Source organism: Lissotriton helveticus, chromosome 2_2 (assembly GCF_964261635.1).
Source record: "Lissotriton helveticus chromosome 2_2, aLisHel1.1, whole genome shotgun sequence".
Taxonomy (NCBI): domain Eukaryota; kingdom Metazoa; phylum Chordata; class Amphibia; order Caudata; family Salamandridae; genus Lissotriton; species Lissotriton helveticus.
This window is the reverse complement of record NC_136060.1, coordinates 114,702,979-114,726,905: the sequence shown is the minus strand read 5'-3', so window position 1 is coordinate 114,726,905 and position 23,927 is coordinate 114,702,979. Positions and strand designations below refer to the sequence as shown.

The window sequence follows — 23,927 nt, the reverse complement described above, 5'->3', positions numbered from 1 at the left end:
CCCTATCCGCCATCTTCCACGCGTCCGGCAGGTTCGAAGAGGATGAGAGAAAGACAAGGTAATACAAGTTTGCTTTGAAGGGACTGCATAATGAGCATCTGTTTACACGCTTTTGTGCTCGTTTCTCTTTATTTTGCTGATGATTTAATAGATTGGCCCCTTCTTACCTGGTAGGTAAAAGGTTTTGTGTACCAGGACGCGAGGCGTGAGGATATGAGGTTTATTGTTCTGTGAGGTAGGATGGCCGTATAAGCCCCGACTGATGAAGGTGAGCATGCTTGCCGATGATGGTGAGCACGCTACAGTTGATAGGTGAGTGGTAGGTAAGTGAGTGTCACTCGTAGGGATCGAGCTGTACGGGTGCTGTTGGTACAATTGGGTAGATTGTAATCTGATGGAAGACTAGAGATGCTGGCTCTTCACTTGTTTATCTGGCTGCTACTCGCAGGCTTCGAGGCGCGGTATAGCGGTGAAAGAAGTTTAAGCTTGCCGCCATTAAACCCATGCAGAAAAAGGTTGGTAGGATGCAGGAGCAGATATCCACTCTAAAATACCCTTGTGAGAATGAACAACCCAATTTATATTCAAAAGGTGCCTGTGACTGGTAGCAATGGAAAAAGTCTCTGCCGCCAGGCAGAACAAGGGTGTCTAGCAGGCCTTCAAGCAGGGCTAGAGGTATAGCGCCGTCATTATGCTGCCATTTTGAGGAACACAATGCAAGGGTGCATAAAAAGGACTCGCCCCAGCGCTCCGGTTGTATTCACTTGGCAATGACTTAGTCACTTAGTAATCAGTTGGCAATCAGTGTTGAATCTCATGGTTGAGGCAGGACATTAAGATTCCCAGCGCTCCGGTTGTATTCACTTGGCAATTACTTGGCAGTCATTTAGTCACTTGTTGGCAATCAGAGTTGTAATCTCATGGTTGAGGCAGGTAGGTTGTTGTTGCAGCTCACATTAAGACTCTGTAGATGCAAGTAGATCGTGTTAGCAGTGTGGAAGTCTCTTTGCCGTCCCCACTTTCGTCACGGATCCCAGGCACTCTGCGCCTCTCATGCCGCCTGCCTCGCACATCTCGCTGGTTTATTCCTAGCGCCGCCGCCATTGTGGAGTCAGGCTGGCCGCTATAGAGCCGCTGCTTGCTGGGGCATGTCGTGGCGCTGGGATGCAGGCGAGAGGGGAGAAACAGAACACTCCGTACAAAAAACTGCCAGGGATCCTTGAACAGGGCTCACTCCCGCGGATACAAGATACAAGGGAGCTCGCAGCGCCGCCACATCTACTTCTCTGCCATTTCAGGGTCAGGCGATCCGAGCGCGAGGTGAGCGAGGTGAGCTTTGTTTCAGAATTCTGCATATGAGAGGCACCCACCTTAGGAATGCAAGGCTTGCGTGAAGTAAATGGACCGTCCAGCCTGAAAACGGGGTCCAACGTGTGATGATCATGGGTTAATTAGTGCCGGGAGTCGGCACCATTTTGCAGGCTCCGCAGTAAGCTCTGCAACGATCTGCTTTTCAGTGCTGAAATCAGCTGTTTACGGCATCTGAGACGTGGAATTCAGGCATCGGGGTGTGCTAGAGGACCTGCGCTTTTGAAGCCTGTGGTCCTGGGTTGGAGGGTGTAGATTTACCTCCTGGAAGTAGATTAAGTCGCTCTCCTGTGTGCCGAGCAACAGATTCAGGCAGCCATTTCCACTGCCATCCAAGCCACGCTTTTTTAAAGTATAATATCGCTACAGCAGAAGAGGCCCGAAATTGTCTGTTGTCCCCCCCATCTGAACTGCTGTGTTTTAAATTCTTTTGCTTTTTTAAACAATTTTTAAACATATGTTAAGGTCGTAAAGATCTTCTTAATACGTATATACAGAGCACTTGCACTCTTTCTTGACCTTTCGGTCTTTTTGACCGATTTATTATGTGTACAATTAAGCATGTGCACTTTTACAAACTTTTTCTGCTGCTAGTTACTTGCTAGTAAACATCTTCTTAATACGTATGTATAGAGCACTTACACTTTTTCTTGACCTTCCTGTCTTTATGACTGATTTATTATGTTTACAATTAAGCATGTGCACTTTTTCAAACTTTTTCCGTTGCTAGTTACTCATCTCCAGGATCCCAAGCACTTTACTAAATTTGTTCTGCTGCTAAATTATCATGTATTAGACGATTTTTGCCCGATTTACTAGGTTAGGAATTAAGCATGGGCACTATTATAAACTTCTTTTCTCCTCTAGTGACTTATCCTCTAGGATCTCAAGCACCTTACTAAATCCTTGTTTTGCTGCTAAACTAGTGTGTACTCTATACTAAAAAAGAGGCAAGTTATGGTATTGAACTACTTTGCACCGTTATTATGCTGCTGGTAATACAGTACAGTTTAGTGAATAGATAAATTATCTTTTTACATGGTTATTTCGTCCATGATCTAGTACCGTATAGCGAATTTTAAATCTTTGTATTTTATAATGTTTTAATACTGAATGTTTAGGATAGTATTAGATTAGAAATTCGATTACATCCGTAAGAATTCATGTACGACAATCTGATTACTTAAGGTTCACCCCTTTTTTCACTGGAAAACCTCAAGGCCGACTGTTACTTTTATGCTCATCCGTGTTTTTAGTTGAAATGACAATATAAATTTACATTGGTAATTTTTGTGGAATGAAATGTGTTTTTAAGATGTATTTTTATGTGGAATTCTGCGGAATTCCAAATCATAATAAATAAAAATTGAATTGGAATTGAATTGACAATGGATTGCACTTCAATGGGCAGGACATTGCAAGCTCCCTCTGCTTCCAAGGAATCAAACATCGCAAAATCACCTTTCGGTGGTCTCAGGCAAATGGGGAAGTAGAGAAGTTCATGAGGACTATCATCATGATAACCCACATTGCCCAATCAGAACAACAGTGTGTCAAGAAAGTAATTTACATTTTTCTAGACTATTGCCTCCCCTCCCTCCTCCAAACCACTACTAAAGTGACCCCCAGCATTCTCTGCTTTGCTGGCAGGTTACAGGTGCCATCCCGCACCACCCCATGTAGGCAGAGGTGGCCCAGCCGCACATCTAAGTGACCCCATGGCAACTAGCTCAAAATCAGCAAATACCCCGATGACGAGGAGCTAAACCTTCCACCTTATAAGTAAGGGAATGGGTGTTTATGAAAGATCGTCACCATGGTAGTAAGTTCCAACTCCTTGGTGGGTCACTCTGATCCGTGGAACCCTGGTGACAGCAGCGAGAGGCACAGAGACTATTACCCAAAACGCTTCTTGGTTCAAAAGTTTCCATGTGGCCCCAGAGAGCGATGGCGAGCCTGTGGACATGGACACTTCAACGACAATCCCGCTCTAGAGCCCGACAGCTAGGACGAGGAAAATTAACCACTTGAAGCAGGGCCGGGGCTAGGCATGGGCATTGTGGGCAGCTGTCCGGGGCCCTGCCAACAGCTCAAAAACATAGAGCCCGGCTTCCATTTGAAAAGCTGCCTTACAGAGTCAGCCCACATGCTCCTTCTGTGCCGTCTCACCCAGCTGATGTCAACAATTATGCATTTTGTAAATGAGGTGTCTTAACCTTGCAGGTCTAAAGGCTTGGTAGTATTCCTGGGGTCAGGGTGTGGGAGGATGGAAAGAATGGGTGGGAGACTTGGGACAGCAGCAAGGCTAGCAATTGTGTTGACTGACAAGGACAAGGGTGGGGCGCCTATGCTAAAACGGTGCCATGTAGCCTTGTCTACCCTTTTTTGTTTTGCATTTCCACGCAATAAATACTCCGCACTGCCAACATCTCCTTCCACATGTACACCAGTGGTACTCAGATCTACATCAAAATCTCATCTCTAGAGGATATTAACTGTTCGCATGAGGCTCTGAAGTTGACTGCTCAATGGCTCGTCATCAACCAGCTCAAACTGAATGCACAAAAAAACAGAGTTCCTTTTCATCTCCCCCCCCCACCCTAAAAACACTACTGACAACCTGGAATGGGCTAACTCGATCACAGTGTTTAATTGTACACAGACCAAAGTGGAATCTGCCCAATCTCTTGGCCTAACCCTGGACAGCAACCTCAATATGCTTGACCACATGAAATCGATGGCCAAAACTACCAGGTTCCATCTGAGCTACTTGAGGAAACTAAAACCCTTCCTTGAAGCTTCAGACCTAAAGACCGCAGTTCAGGAGTAGTTATCTCCCGAATTGAATACGGCTGCTTAACTCTATCTGGCCTACCCAAGATTTCCACGTCCCCCCTAAAAGCTTGCCTCAACACCGCAGCAAGACTCTTAACAGGCTCAAAAAAATGTGACCACATCTCACTGCATCTGAAGGTGCTGAACTGACTTCCTTTTGAAGCCAGAATCCAACTCAAACTGGCCTGTATCAAGCACAAAGCACTATACACGAATTCCCCTGCATATCTCGCCCAGAAAATCTTGGTATCTGGAGGAGTCAGAAACTCCTGGTCCGCCAGGGACCTTGTGCTCCAAGCATCTCGCTTCCATAAAGAAAAAACATATAACCGTGCCTTCTCTGGAGCTGCACCAAGAATTTGGAACTTGCTGCCGTCCTTCATCGAAAGAATACCTTCTCTGTCAATCTTTAAAAAGGAAGCTAAAACTTTCCTAATGAGCAAATTCCCCACATAATTCACTTTCATCGCGAACACCGCTCTGCGGTGTAGCTTTTGTTCTTTGCAAAATGTCTTGCCTGCTTAGTTGCTCCTATTGTTTCTAATGATTTATTACTCCCTCAAATGTAATTGATGGTTCTCTCTGCATTTTTCTGACATGTCACCCCTAATATGTAATTGCTTGATTTCTCTGCATTTTGCTGACATTTCGCTGCACTGATTATTGTATATACCCCGTTTATGTCCTAATGTAGGGAAGACATGGCTTGGCAGTTCGGGCTGGACTGTTCCCATGAGGCACAGGGTCAGACTGATTTGCATATGGCCATGTCTGAACTGGGGTGGCGGAGTGAGCTAAAGAACGGTGATGGATTAAACCCAGATCAGTTGACTGGGGGTGAGTGTTTGTATTGTCAACGCTCCGTCCATCACCACCTTTGGTTCTTCTCAATTAAGTGGACAATGCGGAGGGTGTTGTCGTGAGTTTGGCGCCCCGCAATGAAGCCAGATTGATCTGGATGGATAAGAAGCTGCATGAGACCATTCAGTCTCTTAGCCAGAATAGAAGAGTACAGCTTTGCCTCGATGTTTAAGAGAGCGATAGGCATATAGGAGGCGCATCGCGTGAGATCTTACCCCGGCTTGGGAATCACTGAGATCACTGCTTCGGCCATGGAGTCAGTCGTGTCCCCGTCCGCGGACATTTGATTAAAAAGCCGAACCAAGTGGTGACCGATATCGGCTGCAAATGTTTTGTAAAAAAATTGCGGTGTAACCGTCAGTGCCCGGCGCTTTGTGGGGTTTCAGTGCCTTGATAGCCGAGAGTTCCTCGTCAAGTGCGATCGGAGCTGTAAGCTCTTCATTCCATGCAGGAGAGACCTGTGGGATGGGCAGATCCCTAAGGAAGTCCTGTTGTTTGTCAGCCTCCAGCGCGACCACCGAGTATAGGGTCTTGTAAAACTCCACAAAGAGGTCCGCCTTGTCCTCGTCTCTATGAACAATCACTCTCGAGGGATCTTGTATACCCCCTATATACTCCCATTCCCTTTTATCTTTCAGTTACCTCACGAGGTGTTTCCCTATTTTATTGCCCTGAGTATAGGACAGATTGCGCAACTTGAGAAGAGTGAATTCTGCTCTATTGCTATAAATAGCTTGAAGTTTGCCCCTGATTGCCGTGAGTTTGCGTAGTGGGTGTAAGTTTGTGGGTGTGTTCCACAGCCGTTAGTTCCTGCTCTAAGAGATCCCGGTCTTTCGCCCGTTGTCTATTCAGGGTTGAATTAAGCGATATACACTTACCCCGCATCACGGCCTTAAAGGAGTCCCACGTGATATACTCAGAGGTGTCCTCCGGTCTATTAAGAGAAAAAAAATCCTTGATAGTCTCCCGTAATTGGGCACACGACTCCTTATCCCTCGCCAAGCATGCCAGGAAGTACCATTGAGGAGGCGATGGGGCATTGCCCAACCAGGAAAGACATATTGAGTATAGACCATAATCTGACACTGATATGGGGAATATCTTGGCTTCCTTGAGATTGCCCTGTAAGGACTGGCTGGCAAAGATGTAGTCTAGCCGGGAATAAGAGTGGTGGACGTGGGAGAAGAAGGAATAATCCCGGGTGTGGGGATATAGAGCGCGCCACATGTCCAAAAGGCCCATGTCTTGAATATGCCTCTGAGTGTCAATGGAGAAAGAGCCCAAGTCAGAGCAGTGAGTATGTGTGCTGTCAAGATCTGGGTGCCAAACTAAGAAAAAATCCCCCATAAGAAACAGAGGTCCCTCGGCAAAGTCCGTTACCTTACCCAGGAGTGTATGCAGGAAACCCTTCTGCCCGCTGTTAGGGGGGAAACATCCTTTACAACGAAACTTTTACAACGCAGTGCTTTTACAACGCAGGTTTTACAACGAAAACCATTACAACGCATTGCGCTGGGGGGCGCTCTAGGATAGGGAATACATTTAATTTACTATCCAACACCTTCCCTAGTGTCCACGGGGACTGGAGTTGGAATAGTAAATTAAACTATTCACTATCCAGCACCCCAAAGCGCTATGCGTTGTAAAGGTTTGCGTTGTAAAAACTGCGTTGTAACAGCATGCGTGGTAAAAGCATGCGTTGTAACGTCATACATCCTGTTAGGGGCATAAATCGCCATGAAGGTGCACAACTTCCCCTTCAGTCGCCCCTTAACCATCAGCCATCGTCCGTCTCTATCGCTCTGGATACCTAGGGGTTGGAACTGAGTGGTGGATCGAAATAAGAGTGCCACCCCCCTATGTTTGGTAGAAGCAGAGGATTTATAAATAAGTGGGTATTGCTTGTGTTTTAGACGGAAGTCTTCAGATTTCAATAAGTGTGTTTCCTGTAGAGCTACTATATCCAGATGATGGTCTAGGATGTACTTCCAGACTTTCTGTCGCTTCTGAGGGGAGTTGAGCCCCTTAACGTTCCATGTACCTACTGTGATCGGCATTGCAATGTAGGACCTGGGAATCTCCTTATTAACATTCTACCTAGCCTTTCACCAACATCCACTATGTTATTTCCCCATATGCTCCCCCATGGGCGTCGGCCAGGGCCAAAGCCCATAGGCATGTCAGAATTCTCCCCCGTGTCACAGCTTAGACCACCACCGCTTCTCATCTCCCCCATCTCCCCCCCCATGGCTCCACTCGGAAGTCTCTGCAGGCAAGAGCAAAGCTGTGCAACCACCACCATCCCCCCTTCCCCCCAACCCCCAAAAAACTCATCAGAATAGAAAACCAAAACAACAATTGAAAACAATTGTTTCGTCGCAGCGCGGTGCAATTCTGCCCACACATAGACAGGTGGGGACTATGGGTCCTGGGACCTAGTCCACACAGCACTTCAGCGATATCGTAATAAGGAATCAATGGATCAAAAGGCACTCACATTGTGTCTCAGACATTGCAGCGGTAGACACCCGCCCCAGCGTTTATGTCCTTGGGTGCCATGGCGTGAACCAAACTAGGATCGAAGTAGTCCTGAAACCCTCCTTAGCTAGAGGAAACTGTTTGGAGCTACCGCATCCCCTCACATAATAGAATATACCCTCACCCATCGTCGTCTTCAGCGGTTCTTGCTGTCCGTGTTCTGCGACCAGGCCAAGGTGGAGGGCGCGCCTCCCGCAGGATTTCCCGATGCACCCGATGAGGGGTCTCCCTCCTCCGCTGGCAGGCCCAGGAGGTGCAGGCCCTCTCTCAAGGTGGTGAGGTGGTGTCTCTTGTTGTGAAGATCAAAGCTAAGGCCAAAAGGGTATGTCCATCGATATTTGATCCTGTCTTCCTGAAGTTTAGCAGTAACAAGTCGCAGAGTTTGTCTGCGCGCAAGTGTAGATGGAGCGACATCTTGAAATATGGCACAGGAGAAATTCTGGAAGGAAATGGAGTCCTTGGCCCTGGCCGCCTGCAAGACTGCCTCCTTAACTTTATAGGAGTGGAATTTCGCCAGAATATCCCGAGGCTTCCGTCGTTCACCCCTCGGGGGGGCCCACTCAGTGCACCCTGTCAAGCTTTATTTTAAGCACTGTGGGATTTAGAATCTCCGCAAAGAGGCCTTCCATAAAAGCCTCCAAGTCAGGCCCCTCCGCGCCCTCTTCCAGGTCTTTGACGCGAATGTTCTCCCTCCGAGCGTGAGTTTCCAGGTCTTCGGTCTTCAGTTGCGTTTGCTGAAGTTGTTCCTTCAAAGATCTGAAATCTTCCTGGCACTCACCCATCGCTTGCTTGTGTTCTTGGTGGTGTGATTCTAGGTCAAGAACTCTGGTGCCCACAGAGTCTACATCGCATTGAAGAGAGGCCATGCGTTCTGAGATATCTGATCGTAGTTGGTCGATGGAGGATTTAATGTCCTGGCCTAGCTCATTAGGCAGCTCCGATTTGAAGTCCTTAAGCATGGACTGGAGCTCCGCCTTGGATAGAGCCATGGCTGTCTTCTCCGATGTGCCCCGAAGAGCCGGTCGTGCGTCAGCAGCGGCTAAAAAATCCGATACCCTGCCAGTCTCTTTGTTTGTGCCTTTCTTCGGAGGCATAAGGAATCGGGCAATCACCGTCCAGCCGTCTCAGAGTTTGCCAGGGATACTCTTGTTATCTCCAGTGTAGGGCCAGGGACAGAAAGTAGCAATATACAGTCCTCCAGCAGTTGTATAGGTCGTCCCGGCAGCCCCGCCACCCCTTGTGTCAGCCTGTGCGTCCTCACTCCTTCGTGAGAGCTCGAGGAGGAGACCCCGCTAGGTGCTCGGCCGCCCAGTCATAATGGTAGTGGCCCTCTCTAGACCCCTTACTGTGCAGGTGCTATCAGGCAATGCCGCGGTCCACGCCTCCGCCGTCCATCAGTGCCGCTGCCGCCCGCGGCTCATAGGGCGCCTCTCTCCATTGCCGATTTTCAGCCAGGCCATGCACGGGACTGCTGGAGTGTTGTAGACCCCCACGAGGCTAGGCGCCATCTCAGGGCGTCCCCGCGGCCGCCATTTTAAAGTCAGGCAGTTGGGTCTGCTGCCTCCGTGGTGTGTAGAGGACAGGTAGGAGACAGCCGACCGTCGGGACTCACCTCTCTGACTTCCGCTGCCTTTGCAGACCGAGCGCTCCCCTCAGGTGCCTCAGCAAGCACCGGTCGCTTCTCCCGGCAGCCGCGCTGTTACGCGCCAGCCGCCATCTTGTGTGCCGAGGAAATTCTTACCTCTGCTATCACTGCACACTAGGAAAACTGTGGTCCAGGCACTGGTCACTTCCAAACTAGATTATGTGAATGTCTTGTACCTGGGTCTACCTGAATATCTTCTCAACTGTCTGCAGGTAGTTCAAAATGCGACAGCGAGACTGGTTCTTATTTTAAATCCCTGACACATATGTCTCCTCACCTCAGTGCCCTTCACTGGTTACCAGTGAGAAAGAGGATCCAATTTAAGTCTTTGGTGCTTATTTCAAAGCCTTACATGGCATAGGTGCTGGCTACCTCAGGAAGAAAATATCCCATTCTGCAACTAAGGGCACAGGGGAAGTAGTTAGATGCCAATGACTGCCGGGACACTCTTGCTGAGTAGCCGTGCGCTCTACAAATGCAAGTTCATTCATTCATTCATGATAGCATTACTCAGATTTGTTCTGTTCACTGCAGTTCCCATGGCCAAAAGGCAGCGCGGGGGTGGGAGTAACACAGAACATGGCCAATCACTGTGTGGCTTTATATTTAAGCCTCATAGTTATGGGCCATGTTCTGTTCCTTGCGGTGTCACACAATGAAGTTTGTGCACACAAAAGGGACCGGAAGCGAATATTCACGAGATAGGGATACATGTTAGCTGTGTTTCACATGAAAGACCTGACAGCATCAGCGACCACTAGATTTGCAAAGCCTTGAAAGTAGGGCACGAGGTTTGGGACAGAAATCTAAGGGTCTCTTGCGTGTCTATTACGGGTCAGTTAAAAATGCTCATAAACTTTTGGCCTCAGTTTCTCAAAACCATACAGTAGTGTATTAAGATTCACTGGGATTTGCCAATCAAATATGGGTGCTATCTCTATGCATTGAATTTAGCACTTGTAGTGTCCTGAAATCGCCCGGTCTGCAGGCGCGGCTTATGCAGGTAAGAGCAGTGGGGCGGGGTGAGGGAGTCAACAGATGACGAAAAGGTAAACTTTAATTTCTAAAAAATTAAAACCATTTACCTTGCGGTCGCCGCATCGCCGAGTCAACGATGCGGGGAGCGCGAAGTAAGGGGTTTTTATTTAAAAAATTTAAGTTTTCCTCGTTGTCGTCTGTCGATTACCCCCCTCCACCCCACCGCTTTACCTGCACGAGCTGCGCCTGCCAGTCTGTATGTTTTTTCCTGAGAGCAGGCTGGTACTTCCACTACATGAGGAAGGGAAATGGGAGCTGGGCTGGAGGATCTGTACGTTGACGCAGGAGCACGAGAAAGACTCTCCATCCTGCAGCACACCATCTGGCTCTACTATCTGCGGATATGCATGCTTAGACCGGTTAGCCAAAATGTTTGTTTTTACCATAGATAGTTTGTAAAATAGATCGAGCGATTCATAAGATACTGCTTGGCTAGGCAAGCTCTGTGCATTTTTCTACAGTACAGTGACTGCGAGAACTCCACCAAAGGCAGCGCTAATGCTTTTTGTACAACTAGAATTTTGAACGCACATATTTGAAAGTACTTTCATAGGGGAAATTGAAGGAAAAGAGTTTTGGAAAAAAAAATGTTTGCCTAAGATCACACAGCTAAGGGGGAAGCTCTGATTTATCCAAAGTTTTCTGGTTTCACTTTGTACAAATCAGCCGGTAATCGGGTATCCATTAGTCATTCCTTATGTTAAGGCTTTGGTTTTTACCTCTTTGTACATTTCTCTGCAGAATTTATAAAGTGACTGCGAGAACTTGATCCAAAGGCAGCGCTAATTGGGTATCTATGTCTTTCCTTGTGATCCCAGTCACCTTCCTCCCCACAATTTTGCTTGTGCGTTTGTGATTGTTCTTCTGGAAAATGCATCATTTTACCCATTAATAAATTAGCACAGAAAATGGCAATTGGCAACCCAAAAAATTACTGTCCACCCCTAACGTACCCCGCTTGCTCTCCAGCACCCCCCCATAAGTCAAGCTCAGCTTCACCAATCTTAAACTTCACCAGACACCACTGCTGTACAGCCCACAATCAATCACATACCCGTGAGGGTCTCAAGGCGCTGGGGGGGTGGGGGGTTGGCGCTACTGATCGAAGAGCCAGGTCTTGAGAAGTCTTCTGAAGGCCAGCAGGTCTTGAGTCTGTCGTAGGCTGGTAGGGAGAGCGTTCCAGGTCTTGGCGACGAGGTAGGAGAAGGATCTGCCGCCGGCGGTGGTTTTTCAGATACGAGGGACTGTGGCAAGGGCGAGTTTGGCTGAGCGGAGGATTCGGGTAGGGATGTGGAAGCTGAGTCGGTTGTTGAGGTATGTAGGTCCGGTGTTGTGTAGTGCTTTGTGTGCGTGGATGAGGAGTTTGAAGGTGATCCTCTTGTTGACGGGGAGCCAGTGCAGGCCTCTCAGGTGGGGTGTGATGTGGCTGCGTCGGGGGACGTCGAGGATCAGACGTGCCGAGGCGTTCTGGATTCGTTGTAGTCATTTCAGGAACTTGGTTGTTGTTCCTGAGTAGAGAGCGTTCCCGTAGTCTAGTCTGCTGGTGATGAGGGCCTGGGTGACGATTTTTCTCGTGTCGGGAGGGATCCACTTGAAGATCCTGCGGAGCATTCGGAGGGTGTTGAAGCAGGATGCGGAGACGGCGTTGACTTGCCTGGTCATGGAGAGGGTGGAGTCGAGGATGACCCCCAGGTTGCGTGCGTGGTCTGTGGGTTTCCGGGGCTGTGCCTATCGATGTGGGCCACCAAGAGTCATCCCAGGCTGATGGGGTGGGTCCGAAAATGAGGACCTCCGTCTTGTCTGAATTCAGCTTCACTCTGCTGTCCTTCATCCAGTCGGCTACGGCCTTCATTCCTCTGTGGAGGTTGGCTTTGGCGGTGTGGGGGTCTTCGGTGAGGGATATGATCAGCTGGGTGTCGTCGGCGTAGGAGATGATATTGAGGTTATGTTGTCGTGAGACGTGGGAGAGCGGTGCCATGTACATATTGAACAGCATCGGGCTGAGGGAGGATCCCTGTGGGACGCCGCAGATGATCTCGGTGGTTTTCGAGCGGAAGGGTGGTAGGCGGACGCTCTGGGTTCTGCCGGAGAGGAAGGAAGTGGTCCAGGCTAGGGCCTTCTCTTGGATTCCGGCGTCGTGGAGGCGTGCTGATAGGGTGAGGTGGCAGACTGTGCCAAAGGCAGCTGATAGGTCCAGGAGGATGAAAGTGGCTGTTTCTCCTTTATCCATCAGGATCCTGATGTCGTCAGTGGCAGCAATGAGGGTGGTCTCGGTGCTGTGGTTGCTGTGGAAACCGGATTGGGAAGGGTCCAGGATGTTGTTGTCTTCGAGGTAGCGGGTTAGCTGTTTGTTGATAATCTTCTCTGTCACTTTTGCCGGGAACGGGAGCAGGGAGATGGGCCGGAAGTTCTTGAGGTCCTTGGGGTCCGCCTTGGGTTTCTTCAGAAGGGCGTTGATCTCGGCGTGCTTTCAGCTTTCCGGGAAGGTTGCTGTCTCGAAGGAACTGTTGATTGTTTTACGGAGGTGGAGCGCGTCGGTTGTGCTGGCCTTGTTGAAGACGTGGTGAGGGCAGGGGTTGGATGGGGATCCGGAGTGGATGGAGTTCATGGTTTTGATGGTGTCTTCGTCGCAGACGTTGGTCGAGGCGGTCAGGCGGCTGGTGCGGGTAGTGGTCGCAGGGGTGGTGGACTCGGTGGTGGGTGCGGGGGTCTCAGAGTTGAAGCTGTCGTGGATGTCAGTGATCTTGCGGTGAAAGACTTTCCCCTGGGCTTTGCAGCCGTTGAGTTTAATGGAACTGAGGAAATAGGTTTGTTTCCTGGTGCCTGTTGACCATCCTGTGATTCTGGGCAGATCACTTAATTTCCCCATGCCCGAAAAAAATTAATATATATTTTAGTAATTTAACTGGTGATCATGTATAGCTCTCCAATGCCTTAGGACTGAGTTTGGGTAATATAAGACTGCCAATCACCTCACGTCGTGGAACTGTGAGTCATGCCTGTCTTTGCTTCTACAGTCCATGAAACGCAGCGGAGCGGAGTTTTAAAATTGTGGGTGCATTTGCTGTGTAGGCAGTCCTGAGGAGTTCCATAAGCGATGGAAGTAGGGGTGAATGGAGTGCTACAGCACCCCCAAAATAACCCTACTGTTGTTCCAAAGGTGGAGGAGCAATAAAGATGCTTTTAAATTATTGTTTGTACCTTGTTACATTTGCTGTATGTGTTTACTTCTGGGTCTGCAGTGCAGTGCACCTTACCCTGCCGTTTACCCCATTACAATACAGTATGCCGTTAAAACAGAAAGTTGGGGAGAGGCTTTAAAGAAGCGAGAACTGTAAGGAGCTAAGTGGATGGGAAAAGCAATGGAGGGAAAATGGGAGACAAGATGTTGGAGGGAGGCTGAGAGAGAAGAGCAAAGGGGATAATAGAGGGAAGTGAATAACAGCAACACACGAGGAAGTGAATATGGGGAAATAGTAGAGTTGGAGGGAATGAGGTTGCATAGACAAGTAGAAGTAAAGGAAAAGTGTAAAGAACGCCACTGGGAGGGGACTGAGTGCGTGGGAAGGGCAAAAGAAAGGAAGGAAGATAAGGTACATGCATAAGAGAGGAAGGTATAGGACATAAAGGAGGAAATAGTTGCTGGAAGTAGGTGTGCAGGGGGAGCTGCATTACCCCCAAAATTACAATGCTGGAGTTCAGAAGGTGAATGAGCAAGAAGAGTTCTATAAATTTCGTACAATGAAAGGCGTCAATTGTTGCCTATTCTTTTAACATCGAGATTGTTTTTTTTCCTCTGAGTTCATAGTGAGAGGACTTTGCAAATTGAACTATCTGACAACCTTGCTGAAGGAAAGTCTATAGGATGTCACTTTTTCCTAACACACAATAAAATCTAAATAAATAAAAATGGGGTCAGGCGAGAGCAGGTTAGCTTCGAGGTTGGTTGATGGTGACTAAGGAGCCAGCGCTGCCAAATTTCCCAGGTCCATGCAAGGTGTGGTGCTAAAGCCCAGGTTCTTATTTTGAATTCTGGGGCTTGTAGTTGCATTTACCCCATTATAAAACAGGACTCCAAGTCTCAGAAATCAAAGAAAAAACTTGCACTGGAACAGCACATCATGCATGAACCTGGGAAACGCGGCAGTTATGAGGGCTTGGAAAACTTTTATGGGTGTTAGTAGAGAGCATCTTAAGAGCTTTGAGCACTGTACAAAGGAGTTGATGATTGAATAGCAGGGAGTAATCTGGGCCATTGCCACATGCATTCTAACCTTTAACTCAGTCTGGGAAATGCTGATTTGCTTTACTATATGTTTTGGGGCAGGTCTCTGTCCAGGACTGCTTCACTGTATGGGATCTTATCATTCTTCCATATTTACATCAATGCTTTGACCTGTAAAGGACATCAATACAGATGCCTCGCTGAAAGCACTGGCCCTGGGTTTATTCTGTTTACTTTGCTTTTGTACAGTCCTGCCTTTTACTGAATGTTGATCCTTGGGCCAGGCAGTCATAATGTATTGCTACGAAGCCCAGGCAAAGGGCCCCTTCCCTTGGAACTTGCAGCCCTGGATGATGGGTCCCAAACCCAAAAGAGAGGGACCCCTATACTAGGCCTCATTGCAGACATCATCCATCACTGTGAGGCCTAGGGGAGGAGGGCCCTCTTCTTGGTCTCATAGTGCTACATTATGACTGCAAGTTCCAGGGCAGGTAAAAGCATTCACTAAAAGGCAGCACTGAACCAAAGCAAGGTGAGCTGCATAAACAAAGGGTCAGGGCTGTCAGCGAGGCAGGTTGCTCTGGGTATCAGGCCCCTCAGTAATGAAAATCTGACTTTGAAAGACATTCAAATTGTGCTTTATTTTGATATCATTCACAGGGCAAAACACTGATGGATACCCCACAGTCATGCCAGTGAGATTGTTCTTATTTACATTTCACCCATGCTTAATTTTCTTCTCTAAGAGTTTTACATTGTTCGTGGATTTAGTTGTCAGTTCAAAATACTTTTATTGAAGTTTTCAAGAAGAAACACAGATAGACAAAACAGAAAAATATACGATATGTCAGTAAATTACAAAGAAATTGAATAATCAAAATTACAAATTGCAGTCATTAATAAATGAAATACAATAAGAAATAGTCTATCATAGGAAGAACTAAACTTAGGGAGAAGGAGGGAGGGGGAAGGAGGAAGGGGATGGAAATAACTTATCATATTACAATAAACTCGAAAAATAGAGTTACCATAAATGGAACAGCATTAAATATAACAATTAATAAATGACTGGAATCACCGCAATAAATATGAATCAATAGGGTACCAAAAAGATTGATAAGAAACTGAATTGTGATGAACGCCTTGTAGAGACAATTGAGCACCTCTTCTTGTAAAGATAATCCAGGACCACCAGGCATGAACTGAAAGAGAAGTAGCGTCCTTCCAACAAAAAGTGATTGATTTTAACGCAGCTGAAATTGAATAACTTTGCTTCAGCATCATCAAGAGGGTATGTTAAAGCAAGTGATTTACAAATTAACAATTTATAAGAAAGTACATCTCGTACAGGTAAAATTTTCAATATTACATCCCAAACTTCAGTCCAAAATTTCAGAATAACTGGGCAATCAAATAACATATGACGTAATAACCCAGGGGAGGCTTTACAGTGCCAACAGAGATCAGATAGAAGCAATTTAGCACAAAACAGTCGTGATGGGGACCATAAGGAATTAACCAAAATGTAAGCATTTGTTTGATAGAGGGATACTGGTAACCATCCAGAAACACTATCGGTCCAAACTAATGACCAAGAGTCAACAGATAGACAAATGGAAAGCTCAGTATTCCAAAGGGTTGAAATTGCATCAATGTTGGTTCCTAATGAAGTGGTGAATTTTTTATAAAAGACAGAAACTGCTTTAGAGGAAACAGAAACAACATTGAGGTATATCATCAAATCGGTTGTTGTCATAGAAGGGATACCATTCGGAAAGGAGTCTAAAATAGAATTACACAAAAATTGGTACTTAAGCAAATCGGACTCTGGTAAATTAAATTGCAATTGGAGCTGAGCAAAGGGGATAAAGGCACCATCAGAAAAAATATCTTTAAGATAGAAAATGCCCTTTGTAATCCATGAGGACCATAAAGTGACATTTCTGTTCAGTTTTATGAGAGCACTGTGCCACAAGGATAAATGTACCGTAGAAAGTAAAGGAGAGGCATAATTAAAATCCAAATCATTAAATAATAATCTGGATGATTTGATGATGGTCGAGTAATGTACAACCTTGGAGGAATGAGACATGGTTAACAGGGAGGGTAATGGGAAAGGGTCTACCAGAGATTTTTCAACATGAAACCAAATAGGAGGCTTAACAACGTGAGAAGCAGTAAACCATAATGAACTCTGCTTTAATATGAAAGCCTTATGGTAGAGATAAAAGTCAGGGAGGGCAAATCCTGCCCAACTTTTAGGGATTTTCAATTTTTTGTAAGCAATACGAGGAGGCTTACTGTTCCAAAGAAATTTGGACAATATTTTATCAATATCTTTATAAAATTTTAGGGGAAATTGAGTGGGGATCATAGCAAGGGAGTAAAAGATTTTCGGGGCAAGATTCATTTTTATAGATTCCATTCTCCCCCACCAGGAAAGATGAAGGGAAGACCATTTAGAAGTTTTGTTTTTGACATATTCATATAGAAAAGTACAATTTAATTTTAATGTTGCATGCAATGAAGATGAGAATAAAATGCCAAGGTATTTCAATTTGCTGTTTTGCCAAATAATATCAGATGAAGGTAACATATCGGGGGTACAAAGCACATTTAAAGGGAAAAATTCAGTTTTGGTAGCATTTAATTTATACCCAGAGACGGCAGAATATTTGGCAATCATATCTAATAAGGATGGAACAGAAGAAATCGGATTACTAATAAACAATAAAACATCATCTGCATAAGCTAAAGTTTTGACAGTAACATCTTTAATTGTGATACCCTGAATGTCTTTACAATGACGTATGTAATTAAGAAAAGGCTCTATTCCAAGTAGGAATAGCAGAGGGGAAAGGGGACAACCCTGTTGTGTGCCTCTAAAAAGGGAAAATTGAGTAGAAATTTGACCATAAATAAACAGTCGGGCAGTGGGAGCAAAATATAAGGCAGAAACCATACGAATAAAAGAGGGACCAAAATTAAATGACAATAAAGTTTTAAATAAAAACTGCCAATGAATTTTATCAAAGGCTTTTTCCGCATCTAAAGCCATGACACCAGCAGGGACAAGAAGGGAAGGGCTCTGTTCAATAACATGTAATAATGTTCTAGTATTGTGAGCAGAGTATCTATATTTTTCATAAAACCAGATTGGTCTGGATGAATAATAGAATGAAGGACAGGAGCTCATCTAGAGGCAAGGATTTTAGCATAGAGCTTACAGTCTTGGTTTATTAGGGAAATGGGATGGTAATTAGAGACAAGGGTAGGATCTTTATCAGGCTTAGGGAGCACAATAATTAAAGCTTCCGAAAAAGAGCCTGAAATGGTTCCCGAGGACCCAAAATGTGAAAAAAGTTGGGATAAATATGGGAAAAGATGAGGTTGAAATTCTTGATAAAATTCAGCAGGAATGCCATCAGGACCGGGAGATTTATTCTTTGAAAGTGATTTAATGGCATTCAGGATCTCATCATTAATAATTGGTGACTCTAATCCAAGACGATCTGAAGGAGAAATGTGGGGTAAATCACAAGTACTTAGAAAAGAATCAAGTAAGGAATCATCACAAAAATCTGGCTTGTTGTATAAGGTGAAATAAAAATGCAAAAATTCCTGGACAATATCATTATGGGAAAGAGCAACTTTACCATGAGGACCCTGGATGGAAGTTATTTGCATTTTATCCCTTTTAATGCGCAAGTAGTTTGCGAGGAGTTTCCCAGACCTATTGGAGTTGAAGCGAAATCTAGCATTGGATTTAGAGAGTTGAACCCCAGCCCTAGTACTAAGGATAGCATTAAATTCATATCTAAGTTTTTGTAGTTTAAGTTTGTATTGAGGATCATTAGAAGTAATGAATAAACGCTCAAATTTAGCTATTTGCTTCTCTAGGAGTTTTACATTGTTCGTGGATTTAGTTGTAGTGTGTTTTTTTTAACGCAGCATATCAGTCTTGTCTGAGTGAGCTCATGTTGTGAGTGGGTGTTTGTAGTGGACCATGCTTGAGAGCGCTGGAGTGGAGTATGAAGGCTGTGGGGAGTTCTCACAAAAGACTACCTGCTGGTCGCAAATGTGTTTAGAATAACTGCTCATTCAATCATGCTAGGCCCTTCTAGAGAGCATACAAAGCAGCCTCATGGCAATTGTAACTGTAAAGATATGCATGTGAATTAGATGAGGAGAGGTGGGTCAGTGGAACATGTAGCTGCCAGACCAGACTAGCATGGCAAAGCTCACTCTCGTCTTTATCATCAAAGCTCTACTCTGCAGCTTCAACACCCAGGGAAGGGAGCTCCACTCCCCTGGGCCCCTCAGTGCAGAATCATGGTTGGGAAGTCTGGGGTTGGACCTCCTTCCCTGGGCCTTGCAGCCATTATCCAGTGGTGTGAGTCAGATTGCAGGGAGCCACCCACTCCTGAGCCGCACAGTGCTACACTATGTCTGTGATGCCCTGGGGCTGAAACACCCTCCACTGAGCCTCACAGCTCATGGAGTAGTTTAATGTTGTGGACAGTCATTGTTGAGCTATCGATCAGTGTTTTACCCCGTAAAAGATGTAAATACAAAGCTTATCCAAATTACTGGTGGGCTTGAGACCCAGAGAACGAGCCTCACTCAAAGCCATAACCTCGGGTTTAAACTGCCCACTATACTTTGGTTCAGCACTCCCTTTTAACCCCTTGGCCACGCCGGTAATTCGGCGTGGCACGGGGGGGGGGGGTGGGAGCGCGCGGCGCCGCCATGCTGGTGACGGCTGTGGGCTGTGCTAATAACGGAGTGACTCCATCACGGCCCCGCCCGCCTAATAGAACGCTCAGCGCAGGCGCGAAATTAACGCCGCGCAGGCGGCCGGGCCGTGACGGAACCACTCCGTCATTAGCACAGCCCACCCGTGGCTGGTGACGGAGTGGTTCCGTCACCAGCATGGAAGGGGTTAACAAATGCTTTGCCCTAACCGGCTCTACGAGGCCCAGGAGAGGGGCCCCCCTGTCCTAGGTAACACAGCAATAGATCATTGCTGCAATGAGGCCTAGTGTGGGGTGGGGGGCTCTGGGTCTTGGCACCTATTATTCAGAGCGGTGAGGCTCAGGGGAGGGTTGAACCTCTCCTGGGCCTCATAGCACTACATTATATAGCAAGGCCCAGGGCAGGCGAAAATGTTCATTAAAATGCAGGACTTTGAAAGGACTGATAGCTGTCTCAACAATGACTTTAAAAAACATTACAGTAATCCATGTGAGTCATGCCAGTGAGGATGCTCCTATATACATTTCCCATGTCTTGCCAAATTTACTTACTCTCTAAGAATGTTCGTTTTTTCTTAGAATTTCTTTTTTAGTATGTTTGTCATGCAACACATCAACCTATTATTATCCATACTGAGTAATGACTCACCTATAAGTGTGTGTGTGAGTTCAGGTTGTGAGTGAGCGAGGAAAATGGTCCACGATTGAGAGCACTGGAGTTGAGTCTAAAGTCAGTGCGAGGTTCTCACAGTGGCTGCCAGTGGGTCACAAATGTTTTTAGAATACCTATTCAACCAATATTGTTTGGCCTCTCTGTGGAGGGCTGAGAACAATGGTGAAATGTACTAATTGTACTTGTAATTATGTGCAATGCGAAGAAGGTACAAAGCTCCTGTTGAAATAATGACAGGACAAATGAAATACAGTATTCACAGGTGAATGGCTGTGTTGTGTGTGTGTGTGGTGGAGAATGCTAAAATGAAGCTGATGCAAGAAAATATGTGCAGAAGGAGAAAGTGAAAAGAAAGTTCGTAAAGGAAATAGAGGTCTGAAATATGTACATGGAAGAATTAGGAAAGATGTGGGTAGAAAAAAGGGTATCTCACAGAGGGGTAGCAGAGTAAACTGGTGTGAAGAGAGAATCTGAATGGTTACGGCACTCTCAAGGCCACTACCCCTTCCACAGGCTTCAGTGGTGTTTAACTCAGTCTCATATTTCCAGAATTCTAACCATTTCATTTTTAATTATTCACAACGTCAATCTTCTAACCATTTATCTGATATTATTAACAAGCACTAAATAGACACATTGGGGTCGATTCCGATCCGGTAAAATAATCCGGCGTACGAATCGTATCCGGAGCCGTTTCCGTACGACTCGTACAGACGCCGTACGACCGGACGATTCCGATCCCGATCGGCCGACCCGTACGCGATTCGTACGGTTCACGTCGATTCGTACGGAAAATCGCGCGCTCACCTACACACCGTACGGCGCGTACCCCCCATGATCGCAGGGGTACGCGGCGTACCCCTCTGGTCATGCGGGGTACGCGCCGTACACCCAGCGTACATGAGGTACGTGCCGTACGCCCACTGTACATGGGGTACGGTGCGTACCCCATGTACGCTGGGTGTACGGCGCGTACCCCGCATGACCAGAGGGGTACGCCGCGTACCCCTGCGATCATGGGTGGTACGTGCCGTACCCGGGGGGGGGCCTTCCGTACCTGTTTCGGCGCGAACTCTGCGTTTACGACTGTTTTCGGCTCCCGTAGGAAAAGGGTCGTACGGCGCGTACCCGACACGGATCGTACTTGCTGGGTCGTAAAAACATGCCGCGATGTCGCGTACTGCGGGTTCCGAGTGAGATTCGTACGGAGATTTGAGTCGTACGGAGTCCTGTACGACTCGTACGGAGTTCGGCACCTAGTACGGATCGTACTTCATCGTACGTACGGGACGTCTACGGATACGATTCGTACGGGGGAAAAACTCTCCGTACGACCATTCGGAGCGCATTTTACCGGATCGGAATCGACACCATTGTATTTGAGTATTAATCTTTTAATGATGTTTCTAATATCAACACTAGGTCTTCTCAGCAATTCCAAAGAAGATAAATAGTCCTGTGATGTCACATTGCAAGCAAATTAGATGGGCCACACATCTTCCTTTCCGCCCAGGGCCCAAAGCTTCTATGACCTGTTCTAACTTCTTGGGGTTCGGAGGTCCCTAGGCACCCATCTCCTAACCCTGCTCCCTGGGCGCCAACGAGGATACAGAAGCAAGAAGAAAGTCGGTGGCCCCGCAGAAGCTCACCGAATCTGTCGGCCGAGGGTGGGTGAGATGCGCCCCCCACCACCTCCAGGCCAACTCCACTCCTCCTTAGAGGTTTCAGGAATATGTAATGGAAAACTGACGCCTACCAGTGAGTGAGTGGTCCAGTCTGCTGAAGTAGATACCCATTTGCCTATAGTATGTTTATATGTATTGTATATTTTTTTCTTTTTCCGCAATCGGTGTTGTTGCCTAAGGTGTAGATCGTCAAGTGTATTCTGCTCGTCTATGGTGGAGTGGAATGTAATATTATTGGCCTGGGGTGTTTGGGTCAACACCCAACGCCCGTCTTGATATTTTCTTGGTGACGTCCGGAGGTCACGCGACCCAAGGGCATGTAATGTAACCAAGAGGCGGGACCGAAATTAGGCAGTTCCCTCACTATCAAACACACACACGCGGGCCACGCTCTCATAACCGTGCACAGTAGCGGCTCAAGACACTACACAGTGCCCTGGTAACATCCAGCTGCGTGGAGTAGGCGGAAAACGCTAGTAAGACACGTGTGTGCAAAAGTCATACATGCCTGAGAGGTACCTGATTGGTACTACCTAAAATTGTGTTCAAAGCATCAAGAAAAGCCCAGTTGAAGATCTCAGCAGACCAAAATAAAGTCCTCTATATCTGTGGCTCCGTCTCCTACTTCAAAGGACAGTCAATGGTGCTGAGCAACAGGTAGGACAGAGATGAATATTTCTTACCTGCATATCTCGTGCTGCTCACTGGAGGGCGCCGTTGTTTTAAATAAGCGTTAGTGTCGCTCTGCTTTGGTGTCTCGTTGATTGGTTTGCCCGGTCCTGCACCCCGGCAGTTAAAGACGGTTGTTCGTCGCGTTCGGTCTGCGCACTCTCTTCAGTCGTTTAATTTCTCCTGACAGTGCTCTTTATGGCAGTTTATTCGTAAGCCGACCCCCAGGAGTGCTTGAAAAGCCGAGTAAGTTACCAAGTAGATATACTAAACCTAAGCGGTAATATTACAGTCGTACCGTGGCTTAGTGGCACCCGCTAAGAAAAATAGCGCAAGAATAAGACAAGTTAGTCATGATTAGAAAAAGGGCCTAAAAAAATAGAGGTGGCAGCTTTCGAAAGCATTTAAAAAGTATAAAATCTGTGATCCCGAGTGTAAGGTAAATAGTTTGTTGGCATTTCACCTACAGGTAACTCCATAAAATATATGGCCCAGGCACGCTACACGCGTAATTGATAGTGCAGCGTGTTTTTATTTGGTTTCTTAAGCATAGATTCTTTCTTAAGCATAGATTGACATTACAGCGCATACACATTTGATAAGCTTTCAGTTTTAATCAGAGACTGATCTAAACAGTCAGGGGTTTATTTACAAGCCCCTTGAGCCACCCGTACATCACTTTTCCCATGTTAAAAATGAGGTAAAAGTGGCGCAAGAGGCTTGTAAATAAGCCCCTTAGGGCCTCATTTATGAAGGCCTTGCGCCACCAGTGCGTCACTTTTTCCCATTTTAAAAGTGACGCACCAGTGGCGCAAGGCCTTCATAAATAAGGCCCTTAGTACTTTGCTGGGAGGGAGCTATCCAGGCCTCAAGACCTAACAAACAGAAGTGGGAACTCACCCAGTTAGGCAGAATGGGTGTGATATGATCACAGGAAGTGACATCATGGCAGATTACATCACATGTGGTATCTCAACCCAAGACCTCACAGGACGTGATATCAGATCTAAAGAGCTCACATATGTTTAGCAGGGCTATCATGAGTTAATTTGAGTGCTTTACAATATTTAACAAATTAGATTTTTGATTGGAGTTGTGCCAAAATATTGATGCAGCCCGATGTAAATAATGGGCCTCAACTTATATATATATATTTATATTTTAAACCCTGCCACAAAGAAATTGACAACAAGGAGAAACGTGGCAGTACATTTGTTCTGCGTAATTGGTTACAATGTCTGTATTTTAAAATATCTTAGGAGTTGAGGCACTTTCTGCAGAGATCTTTGTGTGCCAGCTAAATGTCAGGGAATAATATTAATAAAGGTAAGATAACTCTGGAGGATAACGTATTTGCCGGAGAGATCTGTGTGTTGCCATTCTAGTTTTGAATCAAAGCAGCATGGAGGGTAAATATGCTTCCTGCAAAGCACATTCTTTAACACGCAGATGACAGATTTTTATTTTATGTAAATGGATAAGTGGGTTACTGCTTTTAAGGCAGAGATCCTGTTGTTACTTGCAGTTCAGAAATAGAAAACCTTCTAATATAGCACAATGAGGTATGAATAATGCGGCCCCTACACCTTGTAACCCTCACTGTCTTATGTAACACATCCTTATATTGATGTATACA

General features: G+C 46.3%; 1 protein-coding gene across 4 annotated transcripts in view; it reads right to left on the bottom strand.

Annotated features, from left to right (window-relative positions):
* PDCL2 (phosducin like 2) overlaps positions 1 to 22,460 on the bottom strand; it is a 474,415-nt gene extending 451,955 nt beyond the window's left edge. For 2 of the 4 annotated variants that reach the window (XM_078678175.1, XM_078678173.1), the window contains exons 1-2: positions 22,306 to 22,460; positions 15,674 to 15,763 (exon numbers count right to left, since the gene is read on the bottom strand). In XM_078678175.1, coding sequence (XP_078534301.1) covers positions 15,674 to 15,709 — 36 coding nt within the window. In that variant the 5' untranslated portion in view covers positions 15,710 to 15,763; positions 22,306 to 22,460. The remainder of the gene's footprint in view (positions 1 to 15,673; positions 15,764 to 22,305) is intronic. The other 2 variants (XM_078678174.1, XM_078678176.1) reach the window with 1 other exon arrangement.
* Positions 22,461 to 23,927: the final 1,467 nt, after the last annotated feature.